The sequence below is a fragment of the Cryptomeria japonica genome, chromosome 5, assembly GCF_030272615.1.
Source record: "Cryptomeria japonica chromosome 5, Sugi_1.0, whole genome shotgun sequence".
Taxonomy (NCBI): domain Eukaryota; kingdom Viridiplantae; phylum Streptophyta; class Pinopsida; order Cupressales; family Cupressaceae; genus Cryptomeria; species Cryptomeria japonica.
In genome coordinates, this window is record NC_081409.1 from 711,380,988 (window position 1) to 711,398,396 (window position 17,409).

The window sequence follows — 17,409 nt, forward strand, 5'->3', positions numbered from 1 at the left end:
CTTCAACTATATCTATATCGACATGTGATCTGTAATAATATGTCTCTTATAAGAGGTGAAAGAATCACCTGTGCAAAGTCTCATCACATACCCCATAATTCGACCATTACTATTCACAAAGGGAAAAACATGAGCCACACATTATGAGTGGTTAAACCACTGACAAGAGTGGAAGGAAATGAACGAAATCCACACAGAGTAGGAATGGATGCCAATGCAATATAACTCCACATCGGATAGAAACAACTGCCAACGCAGGACACAAACACAAAAGGCAACCACTAATATAAAGATGAAGAAGATGCCTTGAGAAGTTTCACACCTAAGAAATCGAAGCTTGAACGAAACACAAATAGAAGAAATCCCTCATAGCTACAAGAACTTCAACAAACCATTTACTTTATGGTCGATAAGGATTAGTGTTTGATGGAAGCAGTGGAGCCCAAGATAGTTTGGAGCATGTCCATGGGATATGAAGTTGACTTTAGTACACTTGAGCCATATGCACAACACCCTCTAAGTCAATTGGTGGATCCCAAGGAAAGGAAATTTGGCACATTCAGGGAAATGGACCTTAGTTTACATACACAGTTCACTGCTCCTACTTGAAAGAGAAAATTCACTAAGATGACAGAAAAAGTAGCTAATCAAACGAGTTTCACCAAGGATGAGGTGAAGAAAGAAAGAGAAAAATATGCTCAAAAGGAGGCTAAAAAGGAAACCAAGAAACCAAAGGTTGATCCAGTTCCCTCCAAAGAAAAACCTAAGGGAACTAAGTCTACTCCTGCTCTGGTGGCACAAGATAGAAAACCTAGCCCATCCATAAAAGGTGTGTTGAAGCAGAAAGAAAATCCAAAAAGAACCTATATTGTAGCATTTTTGGTGGTCTCAGAAACTGAATCTCAGGAAGAGGCAAGAAGAGCTAAGAAAAAGGGAGATTTTGTCAGACTAGTGAAAAAGGGTCAATCTAGTGGAGCACAGAAAAGAAAAAAGGCTAAGTCAGATATTGCTCCTACTGGAAGATCCCAAAGAGGTAGACAGGTCAAAACTCAACTCAACAAATACCTTAAGTCTGGAAACATACAAGGTAAGTACATAATCATTCCTCCACTATCAGTAAATATGTTAATAGATGAAATATTAGTGGATGGCAATTTAAAGAATCTTGAAGCAAAATTTTGAGTATTTTGGTGATGGTGACCAAAGGAAAGTTGAGGAAGTAGTAGTATTATACTTACATAATTTTATTAAGACATTAATTGAATTAGAAAATTCCATTCCAAAGGAACTGTACATTTTAATAGATACTAGAGGAATGAATGCAAGAAAAATTGACATATAAATGAAGGAGAGGGAGCTAGTAAATAGATGTACTTGTATTACTCATGATGAAGAAAAGAGACTAATTGAAGAGGCAAACAAAAAGGAATTAAAAAGTAAGAACATAATCAATAGATTAATGATTGGGAATGTAGAGGAGGTGAGGAAAGAGACAGAGAAAATATATAGAAAGTGATTATTCAGAATGGCCCTCTATACAAAGATACATTTAGACCATCTCAACCGGAAGATAAGCAAGGTGATTCCGAAAGTTTGAAGATCAACCGTAATACCAGGGTAATACCACAATTGATGCCAAAACTGGTGACAATCCTCTAGTGATAGATAGCTCTATAGCCCCTTTGATTCAACACACTGATATTGGGGAAAAGGGAGAGAAGAAGGATGCTATGTCAGAAGAAGTTGAGGTAACTAAGGTAGATACAAGAAAACACATATCTGACTCAACAATTGCCACTCCTTCAATTATAGGGATCTTGCCTCAGATTCCAATCAATCTTGATGGCTCAGTTGATATTGGGAACATGTCTCCTGTCGAGAAGCTTATGCTTGTTGTTGTAATGGAAGCTCAATCTAGTCAAGATCTGGTGAAATTAGAGAATGAAGAAAAAAAGCTAATTTTTTTGTCTATAGATTTTTTGTAGAAGGTGGCTTCCAATGTACAGTTAGATTCAAATAACAACCCCTCTAGTAAATTATTACAATTGATTAATAGTGTAAATACCAATTTTGATTCTTTCGAGAGGATGACTACTCAAAAAGTTTTGGATAGGTTTAAGTTAGAAAACAAACATTCTTGAAAATGATAGAAGATGATAGGGTAACACTGAATAAGAGATTATAGACTATTTTTGAGACATTTTCAGAAGTCGGTAATTTGTATAAATCTTTCCTCATTTTTTTTTAGTTCACTATTGATATTGATAAACAGATAGGTCTCTACCAGGACAAGTTTGCTAGTATTTCTCAATCTTTTGACCCTAATATAATAGTAACTAGAAGTATTGAAGGATAGATTATATCCTTAAATAATTAGATCTCAAGCCTTCGAGTGGATAAGGAGAAAGTTTTGAGTAAAGTGGGCAAACTTTGGAACCTGATTGCTATTTGGTTAGATACCATGCTAAGTAATAAGGAAGACTATATGAAGGAAATGGCCCAACCTGTATCATTAGATTTGAGAGAATTATAAATTCAGGCTACTGTACTTAATGCATTTATCAAAATTTTGAATAACCTAAAGAGTGGGTGGGAAACTCACCTGGGATTTTTTAAGACTGTTTATGTTGACCTCTTCAAGTATTTATAAAAATTTTTTTCATATGTATATCAATTTTAGGAAGCACCCTATCTTTGGCATTGTTGTCAAAGGGGGAGAAATGAGGTGAAAAATATATAAAATAATTGTGTATAGAGTGTACAACTCAGTAATGTAGATTTTTGGATTGTTGATCTAAGGGGGAGCCTTAGAATTATTTTATTCTTTCATTTGGTGTACAAGTTTCAACACTTAGCCATTTTTCACAAGTGTTTTCATCAATGCGAAAGGGGGAGATTGTTGGCAATTGACACTCATCCGATGATTTTCAATGCCTGATTTATGGTCTAGGGTTATCATTGATGGTAACTCCTCTTGGTGATTCTATCTAGCGATCATGATTCATCTTATCTGGAAGCTAGAGTTAACCAATATGAAGTCAACCGATATAACAAGATATTTCGGTAATGTTTTGGTCCATAATGATTTCTGATGATTACGATATTTTTGGTGATTGTTTTGTCATCTTAGTGATTGGGAAGAAACTTAGGAAGCATTTTATTATAATTTTTTGGTCCGGTGCTATGTTTTGTTTGAGATTGAAGCCGACTTGGAGCTACACATTACACTTCTTGAAGCTGACTTGAAGGAGATTTGTAATAACCCACTTAACTTAATCCAAAAATCTTAACTAATTTTTTTTTTGATTGATGATTTCTTATTGCCACATATTATTAATTATGTTTGATTCAACCGCGTACTCTAGGCATCTATCCAAATGGGAAAGGCAACCATCCAATGAGGATGGGCATCTAACCATACAGGTTAGGCATCTATCCATATAGGACAAGGGGGTTTCATCTATCCAACTCAGGATAGGCATCTACCCAAATAGAGTAGGCATCTTTTAAAAGAATAGGAAATAGTCTGGAAGAAGACTTTAGACTCATCGGGACCATACAGGTCCTGAGTAATTCTGTAATGAATACACTCCCTTATTACGAATGCACCGAGGTCATCCTATTTAGGAATATATAAAAAAAGATTGAGTTTTGCGTCAGAATTTGGCCTAAAGCCTCAGGAAGTCAGGAGAATCCATACGAGATCCCTTTTGAGTATGCATTGAATTACTTTTAATCTTCCAATTAGTGTTACTATACCCTTTTATTGAAAGACCAAAGAACTTCACAAAACAAAAACATGATAAAATCATCCTTAACCAAATCCTAATTCCCATCCCCGAATGCTTGAGTACAAGGGACAACTCCATCCCTAGACTGCCTACATACTTGTTTTGGCATGGGATCAAGGTGTAGAGTATGTAGTTCTAGTTTCTAACTATGGTTTAATGTTCTAGTTTCTAGCTCAAGGTGGCCTTCTTCTTGTTCCCTAAAATAACTAATCCTCTTTCCTATTAAATACATCATCCTTAATCCATTTTCATCCGCTAAATTCCATCTAGATAAAATATATATCCAAAATCATCACTTTACAATTTACAGTGGTACATTTAGTCCACACTTTAACAAGAGTGTGATCCTATTCAAATACTTGCAATAAAGTAAAAAGATGAGAGAGAGGAGCAACTAGGAGAAACATGACAAGGAGATAAGACATCAATAATTTCAAGGAACCAAGCTCCTCATCCTAGGATATTTACTCACACAATCATATGCAAGGACACACAAAATAAGAAAAAAAATTAAAAAGCTAAATAAATAAAAATAAATACAAAAGACACAACAAAAGGGGTTGGTGCTGAAAACAAAGACTCTAAGTCAACTAGTTGAAGAGATGACGATAATCAAATATCTTAGCCACTAATATCATTCTCAGAATGCTATCACAAGAACAAAAGTGGTCACCAAAAAAGAGGAAAATCATGCATCAAGTGACAAACTATGATCAACAAATAACAAAGCAATGAGATCATGGGGGGAGAAAAGAGAGAGAGTGGATTCCATAGGTTAGCAAGCTATATTATGCAAGGTGGTCTGTGAGAAGAAGGGAAAGAGAGGCCATGAAATTGAAAGGATGGCAAGTTGTGTTATGCTAGGTGACCCATGAGAACATGAATACTCATGAGACAACAAGCTTCATTATGTTGTGTGTTTCATGTAAAGAAGGAGAGTGAAAATAGTCTATCAAGTTGTGTTATGTTAGCTCCACCCATCTTAAAGAAGGAAAATTTGAATGGTATAGAAAGCTATGTTATGCTAGTTAACTCACCTTGTTGCATATGTCACTATCTAGTTTTAGGAGTTAATCATCTTGTATAAGAACATGATCTTGTTTCAAGCATGAAACAACCTATATAAGACATGAAATAAAATAAAAAAATGTCTTCTTTCACAAACATATCATATAAGAATTGGGTCTTCTTTGGTGAATGTATATACCCCATATAACACATATAAAATGTCTACATCTCGTTTCAGGACAGAAGCATCTCATATAAGAACTAGGTCTAGTTTTGAGAATGTGTACCCTATATAAGACATGCAAAATAAAAAATAATATTGAACAAAGAGGATGTTATTTATGACCCCCCCTTAAGATGTCAAAATATAGGTATGTTGATGTCTTAAGGAAGTTATAAACAAGGATACACACCTTGAACACCAAGGAGATATCCTTTCAACAATAATGCATGTAAATCCAAGTTAAAGAGATAGGACTCTTAGAAGCAAGGAAAAGATAGTCATAAAAGAGATATCTTGCAACAAGTGTAAAGGAAATCCTTTGGAGGAGAATGAGGAAGAGACATTTTCTCAAAGACATCTACCTCCATGAGGATATTTTGAATGAAAATAACATCATTGACCAAAGGAAGGAGAACAAGAATTCATATCATCCTCTTATTACTAGCAAAAAGTTATTCTTGATGAGAGATAACATACTTTTGATCCAAAGTGAGGGATTTGCTCATAATAGATAAACATTGCCACATGAAGAAGAGATTGTACATAAGGATACACACCTCTTGCATAAGAGAGAATACTTGGGAAAACCAAATTTCACATAAGGAATAACATCATATCATAAGAAAAAAATACTTCAACAATGGGAAAGTGGATCCTTATAATGGATATGAGAAATAAATGCCCCCCAACAATAAAGACAAAGAGAAGGATTTCACAACTCCCAAAGAGATATTATAGATAAAATATGTAGCACTTCATGAAAAGAAGAGGTCCTAAGAAAGGAATAAGCATGTACTCACATAAGGAAGATTAAACGTAAGAAAATACATCAATATATGCAAAATAAAAATCAAAAGAAGAGGCAATCTTTAAAAGAAGAGATGACTAAATATACTATTCTTTCCCCCAAAGTGAGGAGACATGGAAGAATTATGTCATTGTCCAAGTATGACTAAAACCGAAGATGCATCACCACACATGACAAAGATTACCCAATAAGGGTAAACTACTAGTGCCATAGGGTAAGGAGAAACATAATAAAGTGACTGGAGTGCAAAGGTACTATATCTTCACTTAGAAAAACTGCAAGATCATTTGTAAGAGCTATGAAAGCTTGATCATATTAGTCTTGAATAAATTCTTAAAAATTATTACAATTTCCAACAGAATAATAATAACAATGATTAAAAAGATAATACTCGTCACCTTCTTTATTGTTAATGTTATATATTATGAAAGGAAAAACAACATTCCTATCTTATTTCAATCTCCAAAAGATTCTTGTAGCTAATTTTTATTGATTGTCAATAAGAGTGGGTCTTGTCTCTTGAGATGTAGGACAAGATGTGCTATAAGGAGAAGATTTTTTTTTATTATCTTGAGAGTTATGGAAATGATTTGGATCCTAGCACAGTGGATCGTGCCATCCTCCCCCAAATCAAAATTTAAAATTTGACCCAAATAGTTATCAATTCTTCCCAGACTTTCTTCACTCCAGAATTCAAAAGGTAAGTTATATAATTGAATCCAAAGAGGGCCGTCTATAGGAGTCCATATCTTAGATCCAACACCAAATCACTTCTCTTCTCTTATATTTTTTGAAAATTCAACCCAACATTGTCATGTGTTGAAAGGTCTGCATGTCATCATCCACCACATTAGGATGGTCAATTTCCCCCCAACATTTTCACTTCCACTTTTTTGGGGGTTTGAAATCTCTAAGGTAGTTGCAGAACTTTTCTTCTTTTCCTTCACCAAAATTATAATTATGTAATATTAATTATAACTTTCATTTCAATAAATTATTATTAATAATTACAATATAATATAAAAAATTTAATAAAAATATACATTTTTTATGAAATATAATTCCAATTTAATTGAAAATACTATACGATTATAATTATAATAATAAAATTAATCTTAAACTTTAATTTATTAATTATTAATTTAAAATTATATCTATGTAATATTAATTATAACAATTCTTAATTAAAAACTATTAATAATTATAAAATTGTATATTATAAATATTTAGGGGGCTCTATAACAATGATAGAATATAAATCCATGTGCCACTTCTTCTTCACATACCTTCTATGAATTCCCTCTTGAATGGCCTAAAGAGAAGTAGAGTTTTTACTTTCCATTTCAGTTCTTAGGGTCATCATGTCAATCATCTTCCTTTTGAGGGTTGCCTAAAGATCCTCAATAACTTTGATTGTCTCTTTCCTATCATCCTTTTGGTCCACCTTCTCATAGAGCTCCTTAATTTCCTCTTCCAAGACTTCCCACTTCTCAATTTTATTTGCTATCTCATTCGCTACCACCTAGACTCTTTGATCTTTTTCATCCATCACATAGCAAGAGGCTCCAACATTTGCCTCAACTAGAGCCTCATACCTATTGATTTTTTTCTTTGCAACATTGAGTTGGTTGATGAGCTAGTAGATAATGGATTCTTGTCTACTATAGGAATCACATAGCTCATTAACCTTCTCAATGAGAATAGGTAAATCCCATTTCCATGGGGAATTAATAGGGAAGGGAGCAAGGGAGCCCAGAGAAGACATAGAAGGGGTGACAAAATTTACAATTGGATTATCTAGTGTTCACTCAAAACCCTTGGACCATGAGAGAGCAGAGTTCTCCCAAGAAAGTACTTTTTCATATGACCCTTCTTCTTCTATGAGGGGAGGGGCCAAAAGGCTCTTCCTTTTAGCAGACCAGTTAGGGTTAACCCAGCTAGGAGTCCCTTTAGGCTTAGGGATTGTGCTAGGGGCACCTTTGTAGTCTAGTTTCTTAGATCGCTCAACAACCAAGGTTTGTTTAGGGGGAGGAATATAGGAGTCTATGCATGGCTTGCTAGTATGGGTCAAAGCCAAATAAAAATTGTACAGCTTCAAGATAAGCCCCTAATGTAAGAAAAGAGCATTTTTGGTTTTAGTAACAACACCAAACTAGGAAATAGAGGAAAAAATCTACTAGGATAAGTTGATTTTCACTCCATCCCTGAGGTGGTTATTAAATTCTTTTGTATATATTAGAATGACACTAAAGAAAAATATGGTTTTAAAAAATTATTGACAAACAAAATGATTAAAAAAATTTATACAAAATCATAATTGTAAAGAATACATGCAGTAATTTGGTTCTTTTTTTCTAAATAGAGATATTTGTTGTGTAACTCTTGTAATGAAATAATTTTTTTTTATTAAAGTTAATTTAAATAGAATGAATCCACATGAAATAGAATTTTTTTTTTTTTTAATATTATACTAATTATATCATATATCTTCATCATCAACTAACACTTAATAATTTGTTTCTCCTATTTCCTTGAAATATGCAAGTGGAATAAATAATACATTTAAATATTTTTTTTACCTAGCCTTTTTTTTCAGTCAAGATTTTCATCTTACATCCTTTTAGATCATGATAATTTCTAAGAGATTTCTAAATTATAGATTTAGTTATTGAAAATGGAAAAGGTAATGAATTAAAAGAAATATCCTCTCTCTCTCTCTCTCTCTCTCTCTCTCTCTCTCTCTCTCTCTCTCTCTCTCTCTCTCTCTCTCTCTCTCTCTCTCTCTCTCTCTCTCTCTCTCTCTCTCTCTCTCTCTCTCTCTCTCTCACTCAATAATGTATACAATTAATTTATGCTTAAATTAATTGAAAAAAATACATTCATACTTATGTTTTTGTATTATCCTAATTATGTCATACCTTGCACTATCAACTAATAATTTATAATTTCCTTTCCCCTTTCATTGAAATATACAAGCCGAATAAATAATACATTAGGTATTGTTTTGATCTAATCTTTCTTTTCAATAAGTTTTGCATCTTACACCATTGAAGATTAGAATAATTTATAATAAATTTCTAAATTAAAGATTTAGTTGTTACAAGGGTAAGGTGGTGAATTAAAAGAAAGAACATGACCATGAAATAGTAGTGAAAAGATACATACATATATTTGAAAATCTATTCGATTCATTATTAAGTAACGTACACAATTAATTTATGCTAATAAAATAATAAAAATCTAGTCACACTTATCTTTTTGATACTATACTAATTATGTCATATATCTTGCACTATCAACTAATTTATAATAATTTCTTTCTCCCCTTTCGAAATATATGTCAAATAAACAATACATTTAGATATGTGCTTGAAAAGAGATTTTATTTCTCTTATCTGTCTTTATGAATTGTCAAACTGGTGTTCTAAACTTTGTTTCGATCACTTCCATTTCTCATGTTGAAGCATTTTGAAGAATAATTTTTCTTTGAAATATGTGTAAATCATTAGCCTCTCATCTAAGAATGACGTAAGTAGCCTTACGTGCTTTCAGGTTAAAATCATACTAATTAAATTGAATTAGATTATTCCCTGAATAACTAATGGAGGGAGTTGTACCTATCAAAAATTCAGAGGGAAGTAGTATATGTTACACTTACCCAACTGATTCATTGAACTTTTGTCTTTTAAAGAATGGGACGGAGTTTGAAATTAATTAATTTGAAGAAAGGCAAAAATCTGTTCACTAACTTAAATTAATTAATGATTGAAAATGTTTAAGAACAATACATGCAGTAATTTGGTTCTTTTTTATCTAAATAGAGATATTTGTTGTGTAACTCTTGTAATGAAATAAAAAAAAATTTATTTAAGTTAATTTAAATAGAATGAATCCATATGAAATAGAATTCTTTTTTTTTTAATATTATACTAATTATATCATATATCTTCATTGTCAACTAACATTTAATAATTTGTTTCTCCTATTTCCTTGAAATATGCATGTGGAATAAATAATACATTTAAATATTTTTTTTACCTAGTCTTTTTTTTCAGTCAAGATTTTCATCTTACATCCTTTTAGATCATGATAATTTCTAAGAGATTTCTAAATTATATATTAAGTTATTGAACATGGAAAAGGTAATGAATTAAAAGAAATACTCTCTCTCTCTCTCTCTCTCTCTCTCTCTCTCTCTCTCTCTCTCTCTCTCTCTCTCTCTCTCTCTCTCTCTCTCTCTCTCTCTCTCTCTCTCTCTCTCTCTCTCTCTCTCTCTCTCTCTCTCTCTCTCACACACACACACACACACACACACACAATAATGTACACAATTAATTTGTGCTTAAATTAATTGAAAAAAATACATTCATACTCATGTTTTTGATATTATCCTAATTATGTCATACCTTCCACTATCAACTAATATTTTATAATTTCCTTTCCCCTTTCATTGAAATATACAAGCCGAATAAATAATGCATTTAGGTATTGTTTTGATCTAATCTTTCTTTTCAATAAGTTTTGCATCTTACACCATTGAAGATGACAATAATTTATAACAAATTTCTAATTAAAGATTTAGTTGTTACAAGTGTAAGGTGGTGAATTAAAAGAAAGAACGTGACCATGAAATAGTGGCAAAAAGATACATACATATATTTGAAAATCTATTCAATTCATTATTAAGTAACGTACACAATTAATTTATGCTAATAAAATAATAAAAAACTAGTCACACTTATCTTTTTGATACTATACTAAGTATGTCATATATCTTGCACTATCAACTAATTTATAATAATTTCTTTCTCCCCTTTCCTTGAAATAAATGTCAAATAAATAATACATTTAGGTATTGTGTTGACGTAGACTTTCTTTTCAATCAAGTTTTTCATCTTACACCATTCAACATCATCAATATTTCTCATAAATATCTAAATCATATATTTAGTGTTGAAAGAAAAAGATAATGAAATAAAAGAAAAAACATGACCACAAAGAAAAGAATCTCATTCTCTATATATAATTTATTCAATTTATCATTAAATAATGTATATAATTAAATTATGCTATAATTTAAAAAAACAAAAAACATTCATACTTATCTTGTTTTGATACTTTACTAATTATTATATCATATATATCTTGCACGTCTCTTTACAAATACGCTAAAGTTCATTACTACAATCAAAATTATTGAACCTTTTTTTGGACGCAACAGAGACTACAATGAATCTAAGACTGTTTGGCAGAGTTTCGACTATCTAAACAGGGAATGCATTTGAAAATATAGCAGCTTCAATAAAAGTTAAGATGTATTTTAAGGTCTTATATGATTTTTTTCAAGGGGAGTTAGTGGTGTTTGAATTTTAATTAAAGTTAAATTATTTTATTGAGTTTTCTAAAGATATCTTGAAATTATATACAAAATAAGCAAGTGGGTGGTCTTATCTATTTTTTAATAGAAGTTGGTAGTCTTATTTATGGAATCTATTAATTCAATCAAAAATTCTTTTATAAAATCAGAACTTAATATTAAATATTAATAAATATGTAAATATAATTAATTTAAAAATATTTATTTTAAAATATTAAATTTGAATTTTTTATTAATTTTTAAATTATATTTAATGTATTTTTTTCATCAGAAGGAACAAATGTTAAAATAAATGGTTGAAATGTTCAACAATAATATAAGATGGTAGAAAGAAGTTCGATTATTGAATACTATTTCTAATGTTTGTTCTGATTAATTAAATAATTGAATAATTTATGCGATATATGACTAATTTTTATTGATTAGGATTTCAAAAGATGGAAAACTTCCTCTAGTACTATTTTTAGAGGGTAAGGTGTAACAAATGTAAAACTAGTGATTGGCAGCATCAAAGGATGTAGGATTTTAATCATCTAAAGTTATATTGTCTTTAAGATGGTTTTATGAATGATAAGCCCTTTTGTTTCCAATTTTCTTGTCTTTTTACTTCTCCTTGTTGGTGTTGATGGATTTTAAGAATACATGTATTGTCAATTTTGATTTTGGGATATAGGTTATAGAATTGGTGTTGAATTGAATATGGATTGTTGCCCAAAGAGTTCACAAGATTACATGAGGAAATAGATGGAGTTCTTTATGTGTAGAACTCAATATCGTTTTATCTAATCATTCAATATCTATGATTTTGGAGTTCAAGGAAAAAAGAAATCAGGAATTCATCTGAAAGATATACCCTTGTGAGGGTTAGGAGGTAGCTTGATAGAGTTCCATTTGATTCAATATTTGTTTCTTGAAAGAAAGACTACTCAAACATTCATATTTATTATATTGAATGAAAAATATTTGTGATATAAATCTAGATTGATGGGTCTTTTTGCAAGGTGGAATTTGAGATTTTAGGGTTGCTTTTATAGGGGCAATGTAATAGGGGGAAGGGTGGTTGGTTTAGAAATTATTTTAACTATTATATTACATTTTAAATGTTTTGGATAAAGAATTATTTTTATCCTCATTGTTTAATGCGTTTTAGATATTTGATTAACATCTCAATCAGGCATATTTATTTCATAGTTATTTTTATCAAAGAATTGAATTATTATAATCTACTTTTAAGAATAAATCAATCACCTTTTATGATAAGATACTTTAAATTTATATTTTACTTTAATTTTCAGATCATGTTGACGTTAATAACATCCTCTTCATGAAAATTATTAAAAAATAAATATATCTTATTAAGATACTCTTGTGAATCTCTCACAAGCAATTCTATTTTCTAGAACCTATATTCAATCCAACCCACTAAAAAGAATGCATATTAACCATTATTTAATATTCTAATTTGTCAATATCAAATTTTAATAAAATAATAAAAATAATCATTCTTTTAATTATCAAAAGTTTTAAATATTCATTAAAAATATATTTGATTTTTTTCTTTTTGACTTTGACTTTTACGTCAACTTACCTCACTTACTCAACAACCTTGACTAATTCAATCCAAATTTTGATTTTGTCTATATCAATCATCGTATTAGACTTTGACATAAACTTACCTCGCCTACTCAACCACCTTAACAAATTCAATCTACTGAAAAGAATGCATATTGCTCAATTTTTTAGTGAATGAATTGTTTTATGGAAAGAGGTTATTTTCAAAGTGGACCTGAGTAATTTGTGTGATATTTAGGCAATTCCGAGAGCAGGTGGAAGGGAAAAACGAGTTGTTGAAAATAATACATACGCCGGCAATCATGCACATTCAAACACTGACTTATCACTCTGTATAAAATACAACTCCATGTTCTACATATGGAAACTAACAATACGGAAATGGGAAAGAAAGGTCTTCCAGCATATATGATGTTCTCTCTTACTGTACTAATTCTAATTTGTAACGGTGACGGGTTATCTACTGGTAGGGGGGATTCTCTTTCCCTGGGCGCCTCGCTTATCGGAAATCAGACATTAATTTCAAAGAATGGAACGTTTGAATTGGGATTTTTCAGCCCAAACGGAAGCAATAACTGGTATATCGGCATCTGGTATGCCAACATATTAGAGGAGATCATCGTTTGGGTGGCTAATAGGCAGAGCCCAGCAGTAAAGAAGCCTGGCGTTCTGAAGCTGTCCGAAAAAGGTAATCTGTGATTGTTTGATGCAGAGGGCACGTCTCTTTGGTCGGTCAACATATCCTACAAAGGCTCGCAGGCTGTGCTATTAGATTCTGGTAATTTTATAATGCTAAGCAATGACAATAAATCTGATATTGTTTGGCAGAGTTTTGACTATCCTGTAGATAGCTGGTTGCCCGGGATGAGGTTCGGTGGACAGCAAAAGCTAGTCGGTTGGAAAAACTCAATGGATCCCGCTCCTGGCCTTTTCTCCTTTCAGTTGGATCCATCTGGAGCTACACGATTCGTGCTAAAATGGAACAATTCTGTCCAGTATTGGGAGAGCGGAACTTGGGACGGCCATTTTTTCAGTGCTGTTCCAGAACTAATAAACGGAGACTACTTCAACGCCACCATCAAAAATACTAGTTCTGGTTTGTATTTCAGTTATAAATTGTTGAAAGGGATCTCACGTTTTCTCCAAATCAAGTCCGGAGGAATACAAGAATATGCTTTGTTTGATGCCACTAAACGGACCCTAGTGGCAACTCATCCTAGAGATCAATGTGCCGTATATGGTCTCTGTGGCGCTTACGGAAGCTGCAACTCAAACAATCTTCAGTTCTGCACATGCGTGGAAGGATTTGCCCCGGCAGACAATCGCGCCTGGAATTCGCAAGACTGGTGGTCAAGTGGCTGCATTCGACAGACCCCATTAAACTGCGGTACCAGAAAATGCAGCACAGACGAATTTTTTGACCCTGGTGTAATGTTGCCTGATGATTCAGCTTCGTCCACCCTGCACACACAAAGAAAGATTGCAAGAAAGCCTGTCTCAGCAACTGCTCGTGCACTGCGTTTGCTTTCAATTCTCCTTCCGGTGCCTGTCAAATCTGGTTTGGAGATTTGCTAAACATGCATAACCCTCCATCAAATAGTAGATCTACTGTCTCCATTCGAGTAGCTGCTTCAGCACTTCCACAGCATCAAGATATTTCCTCCAACCTCAAAGCCATAACCATTGCGAGCGTTCTCGCTCTCGCTTTGAGTGTCTTGTCATTCTTAATGTGGCAAAGGTATCCGCTACGACCACCAATGGAGATGTGTACGGATTCCTCGGACTCTTTTCTTAGAATGTTTAGTTACATGGAGTTGAAGATTGCAACAAGGAATTTCAGGTTTAAGTTGGGGAGCGGTGGATCCGGCTCAGTGTTCAAAGGATGCCTGATAGACGGTACGCTTGTGGCAGTAAAGAAACTTGAAGGTTCAAGACAACATGAGAAGGAATTCCGCGCGGAAATCAGTTGTCTTGGCAATATACAACATGCAAATTTGATCAGGCTTCGAGGGTTCTGTGCAGAAGGATCCAGAAGATTACTGGTTTATGAGTATATGCCCAATGGCTCTCTAAATTCCTTACTGTTCAGCAGTAATTCTAAAACTAAACGGAATGCACTAGACTGGAAGGCCCGATTCCAGATCGCTTTAGGCACTGCACGAGGTCTAGTTTATCTCCATGAGAAATGTAGAGACCGGATCATTCATGGCGATGTAAAGCCTGAGAACATTCTTCTGGATGGTAATTTCTCACCGAGGTTGGCAGACTTTGGGTTGGCAAAGCTTGTTGGTAGAGATTTTAGCCGCGTATTGACGACAACGAGAGGAACGAGAGGTTATTTGGCACCAGAGTGGATCTCCGGTCTTCCCATCACTCCCAATGTTGATGTGTACAGTTTTGGTATAACGCTCTTGGAAATCATTTCCGGGCGAAGAAGTATAGATTTAAACGTGCAAGATTCAAGTCAGTATTACTTTCCTGCATGGGCTGCAACTCAAATTTACGAAGGCAAGATGATTAATATTGTGGAGGAAGGTGTTGCAGTGGAGGCAGATATTGGAGAGTTGACAAGAGCTATTGTTATTGGATTGCTATGCATCGAAAGGGAGGAGGAGATGAGGCCAAGCATGGAACAAGTGGTGCGGATGCTAGAAGGGAAGATGCATCCTCAAACTCCACAGATGCTCAGTTGTGCAGTCAAGGAAAAACAAACAGACATGACCGAGACTGATAGCGATAGCAATGACAATGTTGTCAAATAATGTAAACGGGAATGCATTTTAAAATGTAGGAGCTTCACAAAAGTAAAGATGTACTTTAAAGTGGGTCATCTTATATGACTTTTTTAAATGGGAGTTAATGATGTTTATCTTAAAATTATCTATATGAATAAATAAGTTGGTGGTTTTATGATTTTTTTTTAATGGATGTTAGTAATCTTGTTTATGAAAAGAGAAAGGAACTATTGAAATCATTTCAAGAGAAAAATAAATATATAGAAATAAAGAAAGTGAGATAGAATGATAGAGAAATAGAGATAGGTGTAAGAGAGATAAGGAATTTAAAGGGAGGGAGGGAGGGAGGGAGGGAGGGAGGGAGAATGTGTAGATATGTATCTATATATAAGTATGTATATATAAAGATAAAATAATTTTTTGAGAAAGGGTTGGGGAGGAATGGTATCAATGAGGTTATTGACGAAGAGATCTAGGAACCAAAGAAAGTAGAGGTTCCCTTACACAATAGAGATGGTGTCATCTAAACTCATTTGAGTTAAACTGATGGCATGGATAGAGTGGGATGAGGAATGACAGATAACACTAGTCTAGTTGGGCAAAGCAGTGTCATCTTTGGAAATGACATATTTGAATCACAGGAGCAATTGTTGTTGTGATTGATAATGATGAGAGAGATTACTAAGACAATTAGGAAAGGCGAAGATAAAAAATATGAAAAGCATTGAAAGTAACAATGAATGAGCAACCATGGTAGATAGGAGAAACAGACAAGAGAATTGAATGTAGTGTAGGAAAGTGATAAAGAAATTTGAGAAATCAGCACCTACATATGTAGAGTTTCATAATTATCTTATTTGATTTCCTTAGTTCCTTTTCTCATAAGTACTAACATAAGTTCTATCTTATGTGATTCTCTCAAGATTTTTAGCATAAGATTATAGTACTAGTCTTATGTGATTCTCTCAAGGCCTTCAATGAAAATTATGTTCAAAGTGCTCTCTCATATGACTCCCTCTGGGTATCGAACAAAACATATCTTATCGAAATCCCTCAAAGACCTTCAACTTAACAAATATTTGAAATTCCTAAGTTTAGTCTAGTTTAAATCCTTTAATTCCCAATTCATTTTTATCTCATTATATAATGTATAAAATACATCAAATTGAAGAATCCACAAATTTGTAAGCACTTCATACTTCCACTCTACTCTTAGCATCACTATTCAATCCTAGATCTAAACCTTAGCCTTCATTGAAAAAATCCAAGACATGAAAAATTCATGATCATTGTATATAAAAAGTAAAGAAAAAATTAAGAAACATAAAACTCTATATTCCAAAGAAATGCAAGATTTTGAATTCCATAAATTCATGTTTCATAAATAAAATATAAATCAAGATTTAAGAACATAATTCACATTTCATGATTTATCTATCATAAATAAATACATAAATACATTAAACTGAAATACTCAAAATTTCTTAAAAAATTGCACAACGACAAACGTTTTGCATTAGATAGGAAATTGGAAAATTTTGCTAGCATAATGATATGAAAATGAGAAATACATAATTTAAAACATCATGAATTATTGGGTCGAAGTCAATAATGGAGGCAAGCATAAGTCAGCTGATGCATCACCTGTAGCAGCAACCGATGATTGAGACGTAATGACAGGTGATATATGGTGGGGTGATAGGTTACTTGAGATCAAATCAATCCAATGCACGTATGGTGGTTCGTTTCAGAACATATTGAGAGTCAAAGAGTCGGCGAGCAGAAATCCATGTTGACCTAGACTCCTTTGTCACCACGAATTGGATTGATAGGTTGTGATATGCCTTTCCGTAGACGTTAGGTCATTTATGACCATCAAGGCGAATATCAATCAT

The 17,409-nt window shown here is 32.9% G+C and overlaps 3 protein-coding genes across 3 annotated transcripts; all 3 read left to right on the forward strand.

Annotated features, from left to right (window-relative positions):
• The first annotated feature begins 627 nt into the window (after nucleotides 1–627).
• On the forward strand, nucleotides 628–13,058 carry LOC131876109 (uncharacterized). Its single transcript, XM_059220896.1, has 2 exons — nucleotides 628–1,087; nucleotides 13,018–13,058. Exons 1-2 carry the CDS (start codon nucleotides 628–630, stop codon nucleotides 13,056–13,058), a joined length of 501 nt encoding a protein of 166 aa, XP_059076879.1.
• Nucleotides 13,059–13,160: 102 nt separating this feature from the next.
• LOC131042170 (G-type lectin S-receptor-like serine/threonine-protein kinase At2g19130) lies at nucleotides 13,161–14,354 on the forward strand. Its single transcript, XM_059220897.1, has 2 exons — nucleotides 13,161–13,467; nucleotides 13,627–14,354. Exons 1-2 carry the CDS (start codon nucleotides 13,161–13,163, stop codon nucleotides 14,352–14,354), a joined length of 1,035 nt encoding a protein of 344 aa, XP_059076880.1.
• A 2-nt stretch (nucleotides 14,355–14,356) lies between these two features.
• LOC131042169 (G-type lectin S-receptor-like serine/threonine-protein kinase At2g19130) lies at nucleotides 14,357–15,541 on the forward strand. Its single transcript, XM_057975504.2, has one exon. It carries the CDS (start codon nucleotides 14,357–14,359, stop codon nucleotides 15,539–15,541), a length of 1,185 nt encoding a protein of 394 aa, XP_057831487.2.
• The last annotated feature ends 1,868 nt before the right edge of the window (nucleotides 15,542–17,409 follow it).

What these genes read in the sequence shown, in the direction of transcription:
- LOC131876109 (XM_059220896.1), top strand. Translation starts at nt 628, where the DNA reads ATGACAGAAAAAGTAGCTAATCAAACGAGTTTCACCAAGGATGAGGTG. An exon ending in TAAGTCTGGAAACATACAAG is followed by an intron (nt 1,088 to 13,017) that starts GTAAGTACATAA and finishes TGTGATATTTAG; the next exon opens with GCAATTCCGAGAGCAGGTGG.
- LOC131042169 (XM_057975504.2), top strand. Translation starts at nt 14,357, where the DNA reads ATGCATAACCCTCCATCAAATAGTAGATCTACTGTCTCCATTCGAGTA.
- LOC131042170 (XM_059220897.1), top strand. Translation starts at nt 13,161, where the DNA reads ATGGGAAAGAAAGGTCTTCCAGCATATATGATGTTCTCTCTTACTGTA. An exon ending in TCTGAAGCTGTCCGAAAAAG is followed by an intron (nt 13,468 to 13,626) that starts GTAATCTGTGAT and finishes ACTATCCTGTAG; the next exon opens with ATAGCTGGTTGCCCGGGATG.